At 41.7% G+C, this 17915-nt stretch overlaps 2 protein-coding genes across 5 annotated transcripts in view; both read right to left on the minus strand.

The window, feature by feature from the left end:
* poc1b (POC1 centriolar protein B) overlaps positions 1-17829 on the minus strand; it is a 55259-nt gene extending 37430 nt beyond the window's left edge. The window contains exons 1-10 of one of the 4 annotated variants that reach the window (XM_004556323.3): positions 17343-17829; positions 16730-16814; positions 16155-16326; positions 15822-16001; positions 14517-14624; positions 14034-14149; positions 13707-13840; positions 13554-13622; positions 13292-13444; positions 13043-13120 (exon numbers count right to left, since the gene is read on the minus strand). In XM_004556323.3, the coding sequence (XP_004556380.1) occupies positions 13043-13120; positions 13292-13444; positions 13554-13622; positions 13707-13840; positions 14034-14149; positions 14517-14624; positions 15822-16001; positions 16155-16326; positions 16730-16814; positions 17343-17357 (1110 nt within the window). In that variant the 5' untranslated portion in view covers positions 17358-17829. The remainder of the gene's footprint in view (positions 1-13042; positions 13121-13291; positions 13445-13553; positions 13623-13706; positions 13841-14033; positions 14150-14516; positions 14625-15821; positions 16002-16154; positions 16327-16729; positions 16815-17342) is intronic. The other 3 variants (XM_004556324.6, XM_076886137.1, XM_004556322.5) reach the window with 3 other exon arrangements.
* On the minus strand, positions 2987-9382 carry LOC112435094 (sterile alpha motif domain-containing protein 3-like). The gene is made up of 4 exons (XM_076887019.1): positions 7862-9382; positions 7603-7758; positions 3251-3340; positions 2987-3166 (listed from the first exon to the last, which is right to left on the minus strand). The coding sequence occupies exons 1-4, from the start codon at positions 8930-8932 to the stop codon at positions 2987-2989; spliced, it is 1497 nt and encodes a 498-aa protein (XP_076743134.1). The 5' UTR covers positions 8933-9382.
* Positions 17830-17915: the final 86 nt, after the last annotated feature.

The raw sequence follows: 17915 nt of genomic DNA on the forward strand, positions 1-17915 counted from the left end.
AAATGAGAGAAAGACTGAGTGCGAGACTTTGATATTAGATAAAATGAATATTGATAAAGTTTACCTTTATGTACAGAATCTGAATATCGCAGATATTTAAAAAAGAAATCGCAATAATATCGTATCGTGCATTAAGTATTGTGATAATATCGTATCGTGGGATGTATGGTGATTCCCACCTCTAACTAATAAAACATTTGCCATTCATTGTATTTCTTTTACTGCTGACTGGAATCTGTTCAATGGGATGGTAAAACTCTCCATGTAATATCTTGCGCTGTATTTCCACTTAACTATAAGAGACGCAAGGAGGGACTGTGCTACATTTAAAGAAACGTAGAAATATACAGCTGCACCATGCAAGGTAGTTGCATGGTGCAGCTGTATATTTCAAACAACAAAACCAGAGGCCTCTTAGTGACCTCTCTAAAAAATGTTTTGTTGGCTTAACTTAAAAAAATTGAGGTAACAATTTCCACTCAGCTTTTTAAGTTACAAATTTTGCATATTATTAAGTAAATCTAGCAAGAAATTTTTAGGTTTGGCTAACTCAACTGGTTCAACAAACCAACATGATTTACTTTGACCTGCAAACATAGCCATTTAAATTATTCCAACTGATGAAACAGTTTATTGCATAACATTTTCGAAGAAATACACTTCTGTGTCATACAACATAAATCAAACATTACAGCAGCCCTGTAATTATAAATGAGTGGGCAAAAACAATGTATTTCAGTACAATTCCTCCACAAACAACCTCAGCAACAAAAGAAAATGTCCAGGTAATAAACATGTTACAAGGTTGAATCAGAAGCTAAAACATGCCAATTTACTTCGTTTTTCTTACTCCACAATGGTGTCTACAACTTCTGATTAACTGAACACACCATCCAATCAACAGTGTTTAGTTATTAATAGAAACAAGTAGAGCAGTGGGGCCTGATGACTGACTTTGAGAACCACTATAAAGATTTGTAAAGGTATATTAAATAAAGCAGCAAATATATATTTATAAAATCTTCCAAATAACAATAATTTTAAATCACACCCTTCTAAAATACCTCAGAAAACAAACATTGCAACGTAAGGCAATTTGTTTTTGCAAATCTGCTTATTATTAAACATTAACTTTAACCTATCAACTTGGTAAATATCATAGAATCAAGAAAATTACAAAACATTTTAATATTTAACAACGCAACAATCCAAAGGTAAGGTTATACGCATTATGAACTCTCAAAACTACACTTGTCTAAGACTGCATAAAAAACACAAGCATCAGCACATCTGAATATTGCAGCCTAAATTACATTTGTTTTATGACAGAAGTTTGTACTTAAGAGACATTACCCGTGGGCTGGCTTTAAGCCCATCAAGTTCCAGAAACACCTGGAATACCTCTAGAGTGTTCTTTACTTGTTTGGGGTAGCTCAGATTGAGAGCGTATATACAGTGGGGCAAAAAAGTATTTAGTCAGCCACCGATTGTGCAAGTTCCCCCACCTGAAATGATGACAGAGGTCAGTAATTTGCACCAGAGGTACACTTCAACTGTGAGAGACAGAATGTGAAAAAAAAAATCCATGAATCCACATGGTAGGATTTGTAAAGAATTTATTCGTAAATCAGGGTGGAAAATAAGTATTTGGTCAATAACAAAAATACAACTCAATACTTTGTAACATAACCTTTGTTGGCAATAACAGAGGTCAAACGTTTACTATAGGTCTTTACCAGGTTTGCACACACAGTAGCTGGTATTTTGGCCCATTCCTCCATGCAGATCTTCTCGAGAGCAGTGATGTTTTGGGGCTGTCGCCGAGCAACACGGACTTTCAACTCCTGCCACAGATTTTCTATGGGGTTGAGGTCTGGAGACTGGCTAGGCCACTCCAGGACTTTCAAATGCTTCTTACGGAGCCACTCCTTTGTTGCCCGGGCGGTGTGTTTTGGATCATTGTCATGTTGGAAGACCCAGCCTCGTTTCATCTTCAAAGTTCTCACTGATGGAAGGAGGTTTTGGCTCAAAATCTCACGATACATGGCCCCATTCATTCTGTCCTTAACACGGATCAGTCGTCCTGTCCCCTTGGCAGAAAAACAGCCCCATAGCATGATGTTTCCACCCCCATGCTTCACAGTAGGTATGGTGTTCTTGGGATGCAACTCAGTATTCTTCTTCCTCCAAACACGATGAGTTGAGTTTATACCAAAAAGTTCTACTTTGGTTTCATCTGACCACATGACATTCTCCCAATCCTCTGCTGTATCATCCATGTGCTCTCTGGCAAACTTCAGACGGGCCTGGACATGCACTGGCTTCAGCAGCGGAACACGTCTGGCACTGCGGGATTTGATTCCCTGCCGTTGTAGTGTGTTACTGATGGTGACCTTTGTTACTTTGGTCCCAGCTCTCTGCAGGTCATTCACCAGGTCCCCCCGTGTGGTTCTGGGATCTTTGCTCACCGTTCTCATGATCATTTTGACCCCACGGGATGAGATCTTGCGTGGAGCCCCAGATCGAGGGAGATTATCAGTGGTCTTGTATGTCTTCCATTTTCTGATGATTGCTCCCACAATTGATTTTTTCCACACCCAGCTGCTTGCCTATTGTAGATTCACTCTTCCCAGTCTGGTGCAGGTCTACAATACTTTTCCTGGTGTCCTTCGAAAGCTCTTTGGTCTTGGCCATGGCGGAGTTTGGAGTCTGACTGTTCGAGGCTGTGGACAGGTGTCTTTTATACAGAAAAGCTTCTTACAGAAGACGTTACAGGTCTGTGAGAGCCAGAGATTTTCCTTGTTTGAGGTGACCAAATACTTATTTTCCACCCTAATTTATGAATAAATTCTTTACAAATCCTACCATGTGGATTCATGGATTTTTTTTTCACATTCTGTCTCTCACAGTTGAAGTGTACCTCTGGTGCAAATTACTGACCTCTGTCATCATTTTAAGTGGGGGAACTTGCACAATCGGTAGCTGACTAAATACTTTTTTGCCCCACTGTAAGTCCCATCATTAAGGCACACGCTCTGGGCACATCAAGGTCTTCCAGGACAGCTGTTCCTTCAATCACAATTTTAGCGACGGCTGGAAGAGACACTGCTGCACGTCTGGTGACTACGATCTTTACCACTTCTTCTGGGAACTGTTCTTCACCATCCTGGCAAGTAGGTTAAAAAGAAACATGTCGGTATTTTATGTGCTATTTAAAAATATAACACAAAACAATGTGATATTTACCTACCAGCTGTTCTCTGAAGAGATCCTCTTCTTTCTCTTTCAGATACACCATCAGGCAACGGATTGCGACCCCTCTTCTTGTTTCCACCAAACTCTGGAGAATAAAAAAAGTTTACTAGGCGAAAAGTCAAACATATTACATTTATAGGACTAGCGTTTTGCTAATTATTGATTTCATTTTTGTTTTTAACAAATACCCCTCCTTGAATCGCTACCTTATCGTGGTGGAGGGGTTTGTGTGTCACAGGGATCCCAGGGGCTATGTTGTCTGGGGGCTTTTGCCCCCTGGTAGGGTCTCCCATGGCAAATTGGCCCTGGGTGAGGGACCAGACAAAGAGCGATTCATAAGACCCTTATGAAAAGGACATCGAGGGAACAGTTTACCCTGCCCGGGATAGGGTTACCGGGGCCCCGCCCTGGAGCCAGGCCCGGGGAGGGTGCCCAAGGGCGAGCGTCTGGTGGCCGGGCCTTAGTCCATGGGGCCCGGCCGGGCACAGCCCGAAGAGGAGACATGGGCCCATCCTCCCGCAGGCCCACCACCCGCAGGAGGCGCCATAGGGGTCGGGTGCATTGTGTGCCGGGTGGCGGCCAGGAGCGGAGGCCCTGGCGGACTGACCCCCGGCTGCCAAGACTGGCAATAGGGACATGGAATGTCACCTCTCTGGTGGGGAAGGTGCCTGAGTTAGTGCGTGAGGTTGAGAGGTACCGCCTAGATATAGTCGGGCTCACCTCTACACATGGCTTGGGCTCTGGAACCAGTCTCCTGGAGAGGGGCTGGACTCTGTCTCAGTCTGGAGTTGCCCCTGGTGAGAGGCGGCGGGCTGGGGTGGGTATCCTAATATCCCCTCGGCTTGCTGCCGGTACGTTGGGGTTTTTCCCGGTGGACGAGAGGGTTTGTTCCCTGCGCCTTAGGGTCGGGGAACGGGTCCTGACTGTCATCTGCGCTTATGCGCCGAGTGGCAGTTCAGAGTACCCAGCCTTCTTAGAGTCCCTGGGGGGGGGGGGGGGGGTGCTGGTGGGTGCTCCACCTGGAGACTCTGTTGTCCTGCTGGGGGACTTCGAAGCTCACGTGGGTAACGACAGCGAGACCTGGAGGGGCGTGATTGGGAGGAACGGCCTCCCTGATCTGAACCCGAGCGGTGCTCTGTTATTGGACTTCTGTGCTAATCACAGTTTGGCCATAACGAACACCCTGTTCGAACATAAGAGTGTCCATAAGTGCACGTGGCACCAGGATGCTCTAGGCCGTAGGTCGATGATCGATTTTGTAATCGTATCAGCAGACCTGCGACCATATGTTCTGGACACTCGGGTAAAGAGAGGGGCTGAGCTGTCAACTGATCACCACCTGGTGGTGAGTTGGATCAGGTGGCGGGGGAAGACGCTGGACAGACCTGGTGCACCTAAACGCGTAGTGAGGGTGTGCTGGGAACGTCTAGCAGAGGCCCCAGTCCGCGAGATCTTCAACGCACACCTCCGGCAGAGCTTCAACAGCATTCCGAGGGAGACTGGGGACATTGAGTCCGAATGGACCATGTTCAGCGTCTCCATTGCCGAAGCTGCTGCATTGAGCTGCGGCCGCAAGGTGGTTGATGCCTGCCGTGGTGGTAATCCCCGAACCAAATGGTGGACACCAGAGGTGAAGGGAGCCACCAGGCTGAAGAAGGAGTCCTATCGGGCTTGGTTAGCCTGTGGGACTCCGGAGGCAGCCGACAGGTATCGACAGGCCAAGCGGAATGCGGCTCGGGCAGTGGCTGAAGCAAAAACTCGGGTGTGGGAGGAGTTCGGAGAGGCCATGGAAAAAGACTTTCGGACTGCCTCGAAGAGATTCTGGCAAACCGTCAGACGTCTCAGGAGGGGAAAGCGGTGCTCTACCTGCACTGTGTATAGTGCTGGCGGAGCGCTGCTGACGTCGACTGAGAAAATTGTCAGGCGGTGGAAGGAATACTTCGAGGACCTCCTTAATCCCACTGACACGTCTTCCGAGGAGGAAGCAGAGTCTGGGGATGAGGGGAATGACCCGCCAATTTCCGGGGGCGAGGTCACTGAGGCAGTTAAACAACTCCTTGGTGGCAGAGCCCCTGGTGTTGATGAGGTCCGCCCCGAGTTCCTGAAGGCTCTGGACGTTGTAGGGCTGTCCTGGTTGACACGCCTCTGCAATGTTGCGTGGAGATCAGGGGCAGTACCTGTGGACTGGCAGACCGGGGTGGTGCTCCCCATCTTCAAGAAAGGGGACCGGAGGGTGTGTTCCAACTACAGGGGGATCACACTCCTCAGCCTCCCTGGGAAAGTCTATGCCAGGGTGCTGGAAAGGAGAGTTCGTCCGTTAGTCGAACCTCGGATACAGGAGGAACAATGCGGTTTTCGTCCTGGTCGCGGAACACTGGACCACCTCTTTATCCTCTCCAGGATACTTGAGGGTGCATGGGAGTTTGCCCAACCAGTCTACATGCGTTTTGTGGACTTGGAGAAGGCATTCGACCGTGTCCCTCGGGGTGTCCTGTGGGAGGTGTTGCGGGAATATGGGGTGTCTGGCCCATTGCTACGGGCCATTCGATCCCTATACAACCGTTGCAAGAGCTTGGTTCGCATTGCCGGCAATAAGTCGGACTCGTTCCCGGTGGGTGATGGGCTCCGCCAGGGCTGCCCTTTGTCTCCGGTTCTGTTCATAATTTTTATGGACAGGATTTCTAGGCGCAGCCAAGTGGCGGAGGGCTTTCGCTTTGGTGGCCTCAGAATCTCATCTCTGATTTTTGCAGATGATGTGGTTCTGTTGGCTTCATCGGGTGAGGGCCTCCAGCTCGCACTGGAGCGGTTCGCAGCCGAGTGTGAAGCAGCGGGAATGAGGATCAGCACCTCCAAATCTGAGGCCATGGTTCTCAGCCGGAAAAGGGTGGAGTGCCCACTCCGGGTCGGGGATGAGTTCCTGCCCCAAGTGGAGGAGTTCAAGTATCTCGGGGTCTTGTTCGCGAGTGATGGGAGAAGGGAGCCGGAGATCGACAGACGGATTGGGGCTGCAGCTGCAGTAATGCGGACGCTGCACCGGTCCGTCGTGGTGAAGAGGGAGCTGAGTGTAAAAGCGAAGCTCTCAATTTACCGGTCGATCTACGTCCCTACCCTCACCTATGGCCACGAGCTGTGGGTAGTGACCGAAAGAACGAGATCGCGGATACAAGCGGCAGAAATGAGCTTCCTCCGAAGGGTGGCTGGCCTCTCCCTTAGAGATAGGGTGAGAAGTTCGGCCATCTGGGAGGGGCTCAGAGTAGAGCAGCTGCTGCTCCACATCGAAAGGAGCCAGCTGAGGTGGTTCGGGCATCTGACAAGGATGCCCCCTGGGCGCCTCCTGGGTGAGGTGTTCCAGGCATGTCCCACCGGGACCCAGGACACGCTGGAGAGATTATATCTCTCGGCTGGCCTGGGAACGCCTTGGTATTCCCCCGGATAAGCTGGAGGAGGTGGCTGGGGAGAGGGAGGTCTGGGCCTCTTTGCTTAGGCTGCTGCCCCCGCGACCCGGCCCCGGACAAAGCGGATGAAAATGGATGGATGGATGGATGAATTTTTAACAAATAAACAATTTAATTTTTATAACTTTAATTTAATCTGTTACATACTGCCCTGCTTTCAATGCACCCTTTGCTAGCAGTAGGATAAGGTGAGTGAAAGTAAATATAACCTAGATTTGGAGACTATTTCAAACAGTTTTTGTTGAGTTCTATGGATTCAACTATAATAGTTATATGTGAGATATGTGATGCAGAACTGGAAAAAGCCACCTGTGGACAAGTCTTGTAATGATGTGATTAAAACATTAAAAGCTCCTATCTACCCTCTTTAATGTATTTGTGTAACTTGTCTTCCTCATAAACGTTTATTGTGCAGTTGATGAAGATACTTGTAACACTCCAAATTATTACCTCAGTTTTTTCTCCTCACATTATTTGTAATATGACCCATACTTACCTTAATGTATTGTCAAGTTACATGTGACATGGAAAGTACCTATTTAAATTTACCCACCTCAGTTTGCAATTATGTGACCAAAAGTTACATTAATGTCTTTTCATCTCACTTATGAGGTGCAAAATACTTATGCATCTGAGTTTTACTTTTTCTCTTCAATCTGAGTTTCCAAGTTACAAATACATCACTATAGCCTTGACTCTTACAACAAAGAAAACAGACAAATATATTTTGAGTAATGTTTTCTTTAGCAAATTTTTACTCTGTCCACCTCTGATGTTCACTTTTTCACTCTTCAGTAAAAGATAGCCAACAATGCTCCTGCGATAATGAATTAGATAATTAACTTTTAAGGTGTGTAAGATTATCAATTATATTCAGCTTCTTTTTTTTTACCTCTTGCAACATGTTCCTGATGCGCTCAATCTTAATTTTTGCAGCACCGCCTTTTGAAGAGACCAGGGACATTATTCTTGTGGAATACTGGTCCAGTTTTGCCATGAATGTTGTTTCCAAGTTAACAGTGGTGATCCTTTGGAATTCATCATTTATCTGTAAAAAATAAAAAAAAAGACACAATTAAAAGCACAATGTGTTAATGTAATGCACAATGTCACAATTATAAGTTATCCTATAAATTATTTAATAAAATCACCTGTGCTGCATCAAAAAGCGCAGGCCATCTACTTCTGAAATCATTCACAGGTAGTGCCAGATTAACAACTTCCTGTCTGCGATTCGAGAATGTTTTGGCCATTTTTTCACTGATGATCCGATAGTTGTTCCTCTTCTTCACTTCATCAAGAAGTTCCAATCTTTCCTTTTCCAAGCTTTCCTCTGTTTCTCCTTGTGGGTGAGGTGGCAAATAGTTCACCTCAGCCTTTCTTGGCTTTTTGAGATTCTTTGAAGGTGTCTTCTCATGTGCTTGCTTTCTTTTGAGAGAGTTCACATCCAGCTCAGGGCACCCAAGCCCTCTGAGTTTACTTCTGTAATTGCCCATTTTATATTTCAGTCTTTGTTGCCATCCATAGCATCCATTATAGGATCCCGGTTCTTTAAGGCAAGGATGTTGTTGAACAAGTGCTTCAGCTACATCTGCTAATTGTGCAGATGTTGGGTAGGCAACATACTGAAAGATCGTTTCAGCCAGTTTCTCAAGGATGTCTGGAAGAAGTGGAGTAAAGTTAAGTTTAGTTCCATCCTTTTTGAAAGTTTCATTTCCTGAAGCAAGTAAAAGCTCTGTGTCATAAGCAAAGCGAGGAACAGAAAAATTGGTAGGCCAGCGCTGTAAACGCCGACTCAAATGTTCAGGTGAGGAAAGAATGACTGTATCCTGAGATCCAGATGAGCAACTGGTGCCACAGGACACACTTGATGTCTCTGAGACTGATGTCTCTGAAATTGCTGAAGCATTGACCAAGGTCTCTGATGCAGATTTGAAGGAACTGTCTACATCACTAAATGTCAGAGTAATTGTGAGAGGTTCAATAATCTGAACCACCTTAAGTGTGTCCTTGTCCTTGATATCACCTGTTGATGTCAGAGAAAAATATTCTTCTCCAAAGTCAGCATCCTTATAGTGCAAAGTAAACTTCCCATCAATCTCAAAAGTCTCTTTCACAATAGATTCAAGTTCTTCCACTGTTCCAGGGATTCCATGTGGTAAGTCCAGTTTTCGAATGTTATGCTCTTTGAGTATGATCCGAAGTTTAGCAGGATGAGACATTGAGGTACCTATATAAAAAGGAAACCAAAAAAACAAAACAGAATTTAGCTTTTGAATTTTACTCGTGGTGGAATATACCTCCTACCTCCTTGATAAATGGGTTCGCAAGCTATTCCATGTTTTAAATGAGCAGTAACAATCCCAGTATAGACAAGGCATAAATAGTTCACCTTGGCTATGTCTAAGCCTGTAATGCTTTAAGAGCTGATTCCTTCTTGGTGTTTCAAATTTGCAAATTTTGCAAGTCCAGTGCATTTTGAAATTTATTGCAACTTTTGGTAATGCAAAGACTTATCGAGGCTTTTGAGTAAACAAGTTATTTTAAGTATAAAACCTTCTCTAAAACACTACAATGAAACACTGAAAAGATGAATCCAAAAATAATAAAATAAATCTACAGACTGTAGTTTAAAATTGGAAAAATTGTGTCATATCCATATGTGTGAGAGAATTTTCTTTTTAATTATTTGAAGACCACTGTTGACATGCCACAATACCACACTTCACATTATGCTTACAATTACAGAAGGTAACGAAAGCAATTCGTGTGCACACACACAATTTTGTTTTTTCTTGCTAGGTCAACTAACTTTAACCTCAGGCATATTTCACATTCGAGCTTAAAATATCAATACATTTGATAGAAATACTTTTACTCACATAAATACTCTGGCATAAATTCCCCACATTTCACTCTGTCAGTAATTAGTTACCTCACCCAAGACCGTCGAAACACAAATTTACTCTGACACCATGATAAAAATGCAGGCAGCTGCTGACTGGTTAATTTGAACATATACAGGTTCAAATTGAACATGCTCTGCTGTCTGCAAGGTCTATCAGCTAACCAAATGCACCCTGACAAGTGACAAACTTTAAGTATAAGTGGAAAAATTGACAATGTACTCTCATATTTGCGAGGAACGTTTGCTAGCTAAAAGAAAGCTAGCTAACAACTTTAGCATAGTAAAGTTGCTAAAGTTAAACTATGATTAAAACCATCAAATTTAAAGTGTACAAATATAACTTGTAATTAATCTATTTAGAATTCAATGCTTAGTTAACTCACCGAATACAGTCTAGGTGAAACACACCTCTACTCCCACAAAGTGATAAGAATGAAGACAACTGCTACGCCTGTGATGATACGAACATATGCTACGGGGTTACCCTCTGCTGTATGCATGGTCTCATACACATCTATGGCTAACCAAGGTAACCACCAGAGTGACAGATTTAATTGACAGATTTCATTAATAACAGGAAAAAATACAAATGCTTTTACTTTTATAGAGTAACAACTAGCATAACACAGAGTGTCAATTCACATCATGTAGCTGCCATTGTCAGACTAAACTTACGCAATGAATTCCTGTAACTAGTACATATTTATAAAAGAGTATAAAACAAGAAACTTACCAGGTAGTGGTGCCAACCTCTGTTTTTTTCCGTTTCTTCTTTTTTATGGCAGTTGTAATTATTTTTTCGTTATGGTCCAGTTATGGGCAGTTCAAACACGAAGGATGTTCCAACTCACTTTTACATGTTACACAAACTTAATATTTTCTTTTGTTGATTGATGACAAAAGTATTTTGTTCAATATACTAAAACATTTAAGTTAAGGAGGTGTTTATTAATTTCTGTGTTGCACTGACTTTTAACATTGATTAGTCAACTCACTGAAACGTGTACATGTAGACAACTTACTTTTTTAAGTAGAAAAATGCTTTTTTGTTAAGTTCTATCTACAAACACCATGAATATTTTTTAGAGTGTGTGGTTTCCAGACAAATATGAGACCCAGTCCCTGAACAAATTCCACGTTTAGTCGGAAACGTAATGGATAAAGTTACCATGTTAGAAACAGAACTTTGAAACAAGATGTTCATACTTATAGCCTCCTCAATCATACAGAGACAACCAGCAGATGGCAGCTGATGATGATTAGATACATCATTTTGTGAAACTGGTGTGTCTATCAAAGTTTTTTAATGTCAGCTGATAGTTGCTACAAAACAGAGAATGGCCCAGATTCTGACTGAATTTTTGCTCAAAACCTTATCCTGCTAGTGCTGCTAGCTCAGCGCTCAGAATTAGTCATGTAAAAGAGGAAGACGAAACAGCTGATGCCCCAGGAGAGTGATCATGTCATTACTGACACCTGCACTTCCATACAAACATCCTGAAGGTAATCATGCAGAATTGTATAGTTTTGTAAGCACTTTTGCAAAACTACAAACATTTTCACCAGTTAAAAAAAATATTTCGAAAGAGGGGAAAACAACAATGTTATTCAAGTGTGAATAACATTGTTGTTTTCCCCTTAAACACTTGAATGTTTGCAGCTCAGTCAGATTCTCTCCAGGGAACTAATACACACTCAGAATAAAAGCAAACCAAAGTGAATACTAGCAGGTTTAAAGGCCATTAGTCAAAAAAGCTAATAAAGCATAAGTGATAAGAGGAGATGGCCCTAAATTATAGACAGGGAGGTTACCAATGGTAGCAGGAAGGCCAGAGTATAGCAACCTTCCCATGGGGCCACCCATGTAGCCACCTCAGGCAACTTGCATGTCCCAGTCATTTTCTCTCACTCTCTCACTCTCGTTCTCTCTATTTTCGTTTTTACTTGGGCCCATTAGGGCGATGAAGGGGAAACATGGACACAGAGCGGAAGGGAAATCTCTCTGAGGACATCTACAACAGTGAGAGACCAAAGAAACTAACCAGAAGGGAAGACGAGAGGAAAAGAGGACAAGGCAGAGGGGGAGGAAAGATGAGGTTTCTAAGAGATGGCTATCAGGAGATGAGAGCTGACAGGAGGAGTAGCACTGAGGGCTCCCTGCTCTGAACCAATTTAAACAGGAATGGCCCTCTCACACACACACACACACACACACACACACACACACACACACACACACACACACACACACACACCTAGTGACTCATGTCATGTACAAACCCCTGGAGCACGACCACAAACACACACAAACGACTGGGAAATCACTAGCACATTCACACGCTGTAAATGCTCATTCAATGCTCATAAATATGCACATGCATTCATGCAAAGACAACCTGCAGAAGCCACTGAAAAGTGATGATATATTATAATAAGTCAGAAGCTGTGTCTGTGTGTGACATTCATTCATCTTGCCATTTTTGGCAACGATAAAACTGACGTACATGTATAAATTTTGGGTGACATCATGGTGCAGTGATTAAAACTAGTGCATAATAATGCATGCAATGGATTCAGAGGATTGAGGAAGAGTCATTCTTGGATTCTAGTCTAGAAATTAAATTTCCTGCCTTTAAACTATTCTGTTTGAAATCCACATCCAATTCTCACAATAATCTAAAGCCTCGATTTAAAATCAAGCACTGTGCAGTCTTTGACGTAACAGTGGATGAGGTATTTTGCCGCACAATCAAATCAAAATCAGTCGGTCTCAGTTCTGTGAAAATGTGCATTACTACTCATCTTCATTAACATTTCTTCCCATTTATGCAGAATTGAGGAATCATAAGACAAACATTAAAGAGGAGACTTTGGCCCATGATTTTCACGCTTATCAAACTGGTATGCATCCATCACAATCAGGAAGCCTCCATCTAATCTACAGTTTATTTTTAATCATGATATTAACCTACTTTGTCTACTTACAGTATTTGTGTACACTGCACCATTATACTACAGCCTGTTTATGAACAGTTTACAGTCATTCTAATCGTAAACACAAAGCAAAAATAAATAAAACAATGATATACATCACAGCATCCTTAACATCCGCTGAAGCAAGTTTTAGAAAAGCTTCAGGATTTCAAAACTAAACACTGGTCTGCACTGCCACCTGGTGGTGATATGCGCATCCCCTCCAAATGATACAAGTATGAATTAGTTTAAGTCGTCTATAAAATGTTCTCATAGACACTATAAGAACATTTTTCATCAGTATCTTGAGTAGTAGTTAAATATTGCTGTTTCTGTATTTCAATATGTTTGTGTTTCAAGTCATTTTTATGCACACACTAAATAATAATCTACATAGACACCCGACTAAATATCCTACGGTTTAGATGTGTTGAAATCTGCATTAGCTTACCATGTTGCCATGGACAGACTGTCCCAGCTGTATGACATGTGGCTCAGTTGATCTGGTGTCTTTTACTGCTGGACTGACCTGGCAACAAAACATGTAATTAAGCAGCAAGCACTGTGCCTTCCAAACAAAGTACGATCTTTAAATGTTTACATCTGCTGTTTATATCAAAATGGCAAATGTCTAAAAAAATGTTTAATAGCACAGAGTTTTGATGGTCTGTTAGTATTAATGAAGTGAAACAAGACTGACCTGAATGGCTGTAGGCTGTGGGTGATGAAGGTGTGGTCCCCTGGGATGAATGTCAGACAGGTGGGGTGGGGGATCTGGTGTCGACCTCCGGCTGTGTTGAAGTAAGACATCCTGATATGACCTGCTGTCAAAGTTAGTCTTCCACAGCAGCACCTAAGCAACCAAGATGCAACCACATGACCCAAATTCAGCACATTTTCCAACAGTAAAGATATGACCTCGAATGATTTGGGTAATTCATTGTTCAGTCATCGTGCAGAACCTGACTGTCAGCTCCTCCTGAGGCAAAGACATCTCCAGCCCTGGAAAAGGCCACAGTGATCACAGCACCCTAATAAAATATATTAAAGAATGTCAAAGACTACAATCAAACACTATGAAGAACTAATAAAATGGACATTTCTTTAAGCATCACCTTGTGCCCATGAAGAGTGTAGATCAGACGCCCTTCCAACAGGTCCAATATCTTAATAGTGCCATCATTCGAACCACTTATCACATAGTTGTTGGATGGGTGGAAGGAAAAACTGTTGATTCCTGCACTATGAACTGATCCAATTGTACAAAAAATAAGCCACAACCACAAAAATACACATATAAAATTGAATTTTAAATGAAAACTTAAATCAGGTGAATTAATTGTATACCTAGTAATCTAGAAATGCAATTAAAGTCTTAACTGTAGGATATTTTAGACACTTGTTTATACAAGATGAAAGAAAAAAAAAAAGCATTATCGTACCACGATAATGCTGAATAAGCTTGTTGGTCCGTAAATCCCAGATTTTCAAAGTACTGTCAGCTCCTGACGATGCAATACAGGTACCACTGGAGTTGAAATCAACAAATGTTGCTGATCTGGGGTTTAAAAAACAAAAACAAAAAAAGAAGTCAATCAGTGGCCATGAATAGGAGAGCAAAAATAGGCGAGTTAGTTTTCACATCAAATTACATCTAATGATGTTCTGGCCTTTCACCACTTTACAATCCAGCTTCTAAATTTTCAAACACAACCAATACCCTCAAATCGGGATATCTCTTCATTAAGAAAAATATGCAGCTTAATACATTTTTGAAAAGTGTATGCGCAAAATTCATCAAAGAGAAAATGTGACTGTATTAACACAACAAATTGAATTTTGAATTTCAAGTAACTGATGCACAAAACTTATATGAAACATATTGAGAAAAGAGAACACTAGATCAGTTTTTGGAGAGATTTTACCCTCCACAGTCGGTCAAACAGTTGATGCAGTGTTTGGTAGATGTGTCCCAAAGCCGGACAGTCCGGTCATCCCCACAGGAAGCTATGATTCTGCCATCCGGAGAAAATCTACAGGAAATAAACACACAACGATAATACAGAAAAAGTTCAAATCCACTTTTTGCAGTACTGTGCTGTTTCACACTCATATAGTTAAAAACACTCAGTTGATCAGTGAGTTGTTTATACAGTTATGATCAGACGTTTGCTCAATGTTTTTCCTCAATACTCTCAATTCTGGGTTTTTAATGTCTGCTTTGAACTATTCTTTTTCCAGGGTGGAATGATTGTACAGCAAACAGATTAAATTAAGGCAAAAAAACAGAACTGGGTATACATTTATTTTGGATTCATTTTTAAGTGTACAGAAGTACACATACAGGCTTAAATATATACACCTAATCACTTAAATATTTTAATAAGGGGATGCTGAAGGTTCTACAATGTTTTCTAACTTAAAAAGACCAAAACCTATTAACTTACCTATTAACTACAAATGGACTTTTTTGACAGCACTTATTGAACTGATCAATATTAAGAACAATGGGAAAAGTCCAAGTTAAGATCCAATGAGAATGTCATGGATCCATTTCTACACAACTGCAGATTCCAAAATCCTCAGTTCAAACAATTTTGCACAAGCATGGTGGTGGTATCATCCTGCTATGGGGCCATTTTGCTGCCGGCTGTACTCTTAGACTGCAAAAAGTAGATAAAAGTAAAAAATGAAGAAGGAGGGCTACCTCCAATTTCTGCAACTCCGCAATTAGGTATTCCAACAGGAAAATGATTGCAAACACACAACAAAGCTTGTTTTAGAATGGATAAAGCAGGCCAACATTAAGTCACGACCTCACACAACTGAAAAGTTGTCACCTTCCCCTAAAAATCCAGGTCTGTGCCAAAAAACAAGCAAATTTAAATGAACTCAGGAAGAGTGGTGAAACATCTTTGTTGATGACTACCAAAAATATCTGGTTGATGTGCAACTTTCTGAATGACATTCAAATAAATATTGGTCTTCTCTAACCCTGAGTGGATTGGGAAAAAGAACAGTTCAAAGAAATCACTAAAAGACTAAAAGGTTTGCTCAGATTTATGCCAATGAGCTGTATGTAAACTTTTAATCACAACTCTATGTAACATATTAACTTCTTTGACTATATTGGAAATTCAAACGAGCTCAAACATACAAACCAAATGTCAAGTAAGTTATAACACAACTGCATGAAAATAGACTATAGGGATTTATGTGGTCTTTGGTACCTAGCACAGCGCACCCAGTTAGTGTGCTGATTGAGGGAGTAGATGAAGCACTGCCGGTGAACACTCCACACTTTAACAGACTTGTCATCTGATGCTGTCACCAGTCTCTGGCCATCATGGGAGAAGGCAACACTGCGTACAGCAGCTGTGTGGGCTTTGAACACTGTCGACTCGCCTTTCCTATGAGATGCACAGAAAATAACTAAATACAGCCATTTTATTTTTGTTGCCAAATCTCTGCAAGACATTAATTTATACACCAAACTGCATGTTATTGGACCGAGTTTTAATTCACAGGTTAAACATGTCTTGGATAAAGTGACTGATGCTTACATTGAAGGTGTCCACAGTCTGACTGTTCTGTCCTTGGAAGAAGAAGCCACCAGATTGCTAGATGGAGAGAATTGCACCCCAGTGATCACATCCTGGTGCCCAACAAATTGAAAGGCCCTCGCTTTGGGAGCCAAATTCCATATCATCAAGTTTTTATCTAATGACCCTGAGGCTGGAGGGACAAAAGGTAACAAAGACACATGGACACATTTCAAACAAAAAGTGAAATGAAACTCCCGTCAGTACAATCAGTACAGATGGCCTTTGTTAGAGAAATAATGCAAAAACATAGGAAAAATTGGACACGTTCAGGTTAAATGTCCACCCATTAAAACAGCCCTTTTTGGAACACAGGATAGGTGGTTTCAATATTACTTGCCTAGTTCTAAAAAAATAGCTTAAATCTGTTCATTTTAGTTAAAATATTATCAATAAAAATTTGAAATACCTAGCAATGTCAACATGCTCTTTCTCTTTTTTATAACGTTATTTCAAGGTCAAAAGAATGACACAAGACTAGAGCAAATATATGCATGATGTTAAAAGCATGTCTGCATTTGAAAAGTAAGGGTTACCCAGTTGTTTGCGGTTCGGATTGAAGTCTGCACAAGTGACAGCATCTTTGTGTCCCTTAAAGTGCCTCTCCAACGTAGGATCCTCCTTCAATTACAAAGCTCAATTAGTGTAGAAAAATCTGCGTGCATTGTTTTTAAAAAAAAAATCATCTTGACAGGAAAGTAGGCTGTGTAAACAATAAATAATTTCTAACTTCTTCGAACTAGGAAAACTCAGCGATTATAGTAAAACATTTGACTTTGATTTTCGAATGACACTCTGGCGTTGCTCTGCTTCATGAACACTTTCACTCTTTTCGTGTCGTTAGGGACAACTTGCTCAGACTCAAGTCTACTGCTGGATAAGCGTGGTAGTCTTTACTTCCCTGCTTTGCTGCGTGGTCGTCCGACACTACAAACATTACGCTTGGCGAAGCTGAAGAAAGGCAGGTGTAAGCGATGCTTTAATAAGTTAATATAGAGGACCCCGTGTGACAGCCCAATCAGTAAATCCTCTTAGCAGACGTAGCTAAAAGAAACTTGCCGACTCGGCTAATATTAGCGCCATATGACGTTATGTACACAAAGTTTAGCACATTTCTTTTAACGCAAGTTTTAAAACAAATATACTTACCATAACAGACGCCATTGTGTGTGTTGAGTAAAAATGCTAAAGTTGTCTGAAGGAAATTTGAACTAACCCGCTCATCTGCACCTCCATGACTGTCAACACAGCACTGCGCGTCCAGCAACTCGTTCAGACCTGGCCTATCGAACTCAGATATAATAGCTCAACACTTTTTTTCAGTAAGCTGAATTCACGTCGTACTTTATGGTTTCCGAGGTCAAAAATAAACAATGAGTTTCGTTAAACGCATAACAGAATTGAACCTTTCATCTGCAGCGTTAAGCTAAAACGAAAACAAAAAACAACCCGTGTTCTGTAGCAAAGACTGGTGTTGCATTCATGACACATGTTAAAATAGTAAACGTATAAATCTTCACTGGAAACCATCTTTACAAGATAATACTTATGCACAGAAACCATTCACAAATACAGAAAAATCACTCAAAGTGAACAAAATAGTATTGCTGAATTATTCTATTCAAACTCTGGTGTCATATTAAGGATTTAAGGGCTTACTGTAATTACGTGTCGTACAAATATAAAAAACGAGCATAGCATATTGTGTTAAACAACAAAGAG

This window comes from Maylandia zebra, linkage group LG7 (genome assembly GCF_041146795.1).
Source record: "Maylandia zebra isolate NMK-2024a linkage group LG7, Mzebra_GT3a, whole genome shotgun sequence".
NCBI classification, from domain to species: Eukaryota; Metazoa; Chordata; class Actinopteri; order Cichliformes; family Cichlidae; genus Maylandia; species Maylandia zebra.

Excerpts from the sequence above, each read along its gene's own strand:
- LOC112435094 (XM_076887019.1), bottom strand. The coding sequence starts at position 8,932 with ATGTCTCATCCTGCTAAACTTCGGATCATACTCAAAGAGCATAACATT. Across the intron at positions 7,759-7,861 it reads CGCTTTTTGATGCAGCACAG|ATAAATGATGAATTCCAAAG; the intron begins GTGATTTTATTA and ends TATTTTTTACAG. Across the intron at positions 3,167-3,250 it reads ATCTCTTCAGAGAACAGCTG|GATGGTGAAGAACAGTTCCC; the intron begins GTAGGTAAATAT and ends CCTACTTGCCAG.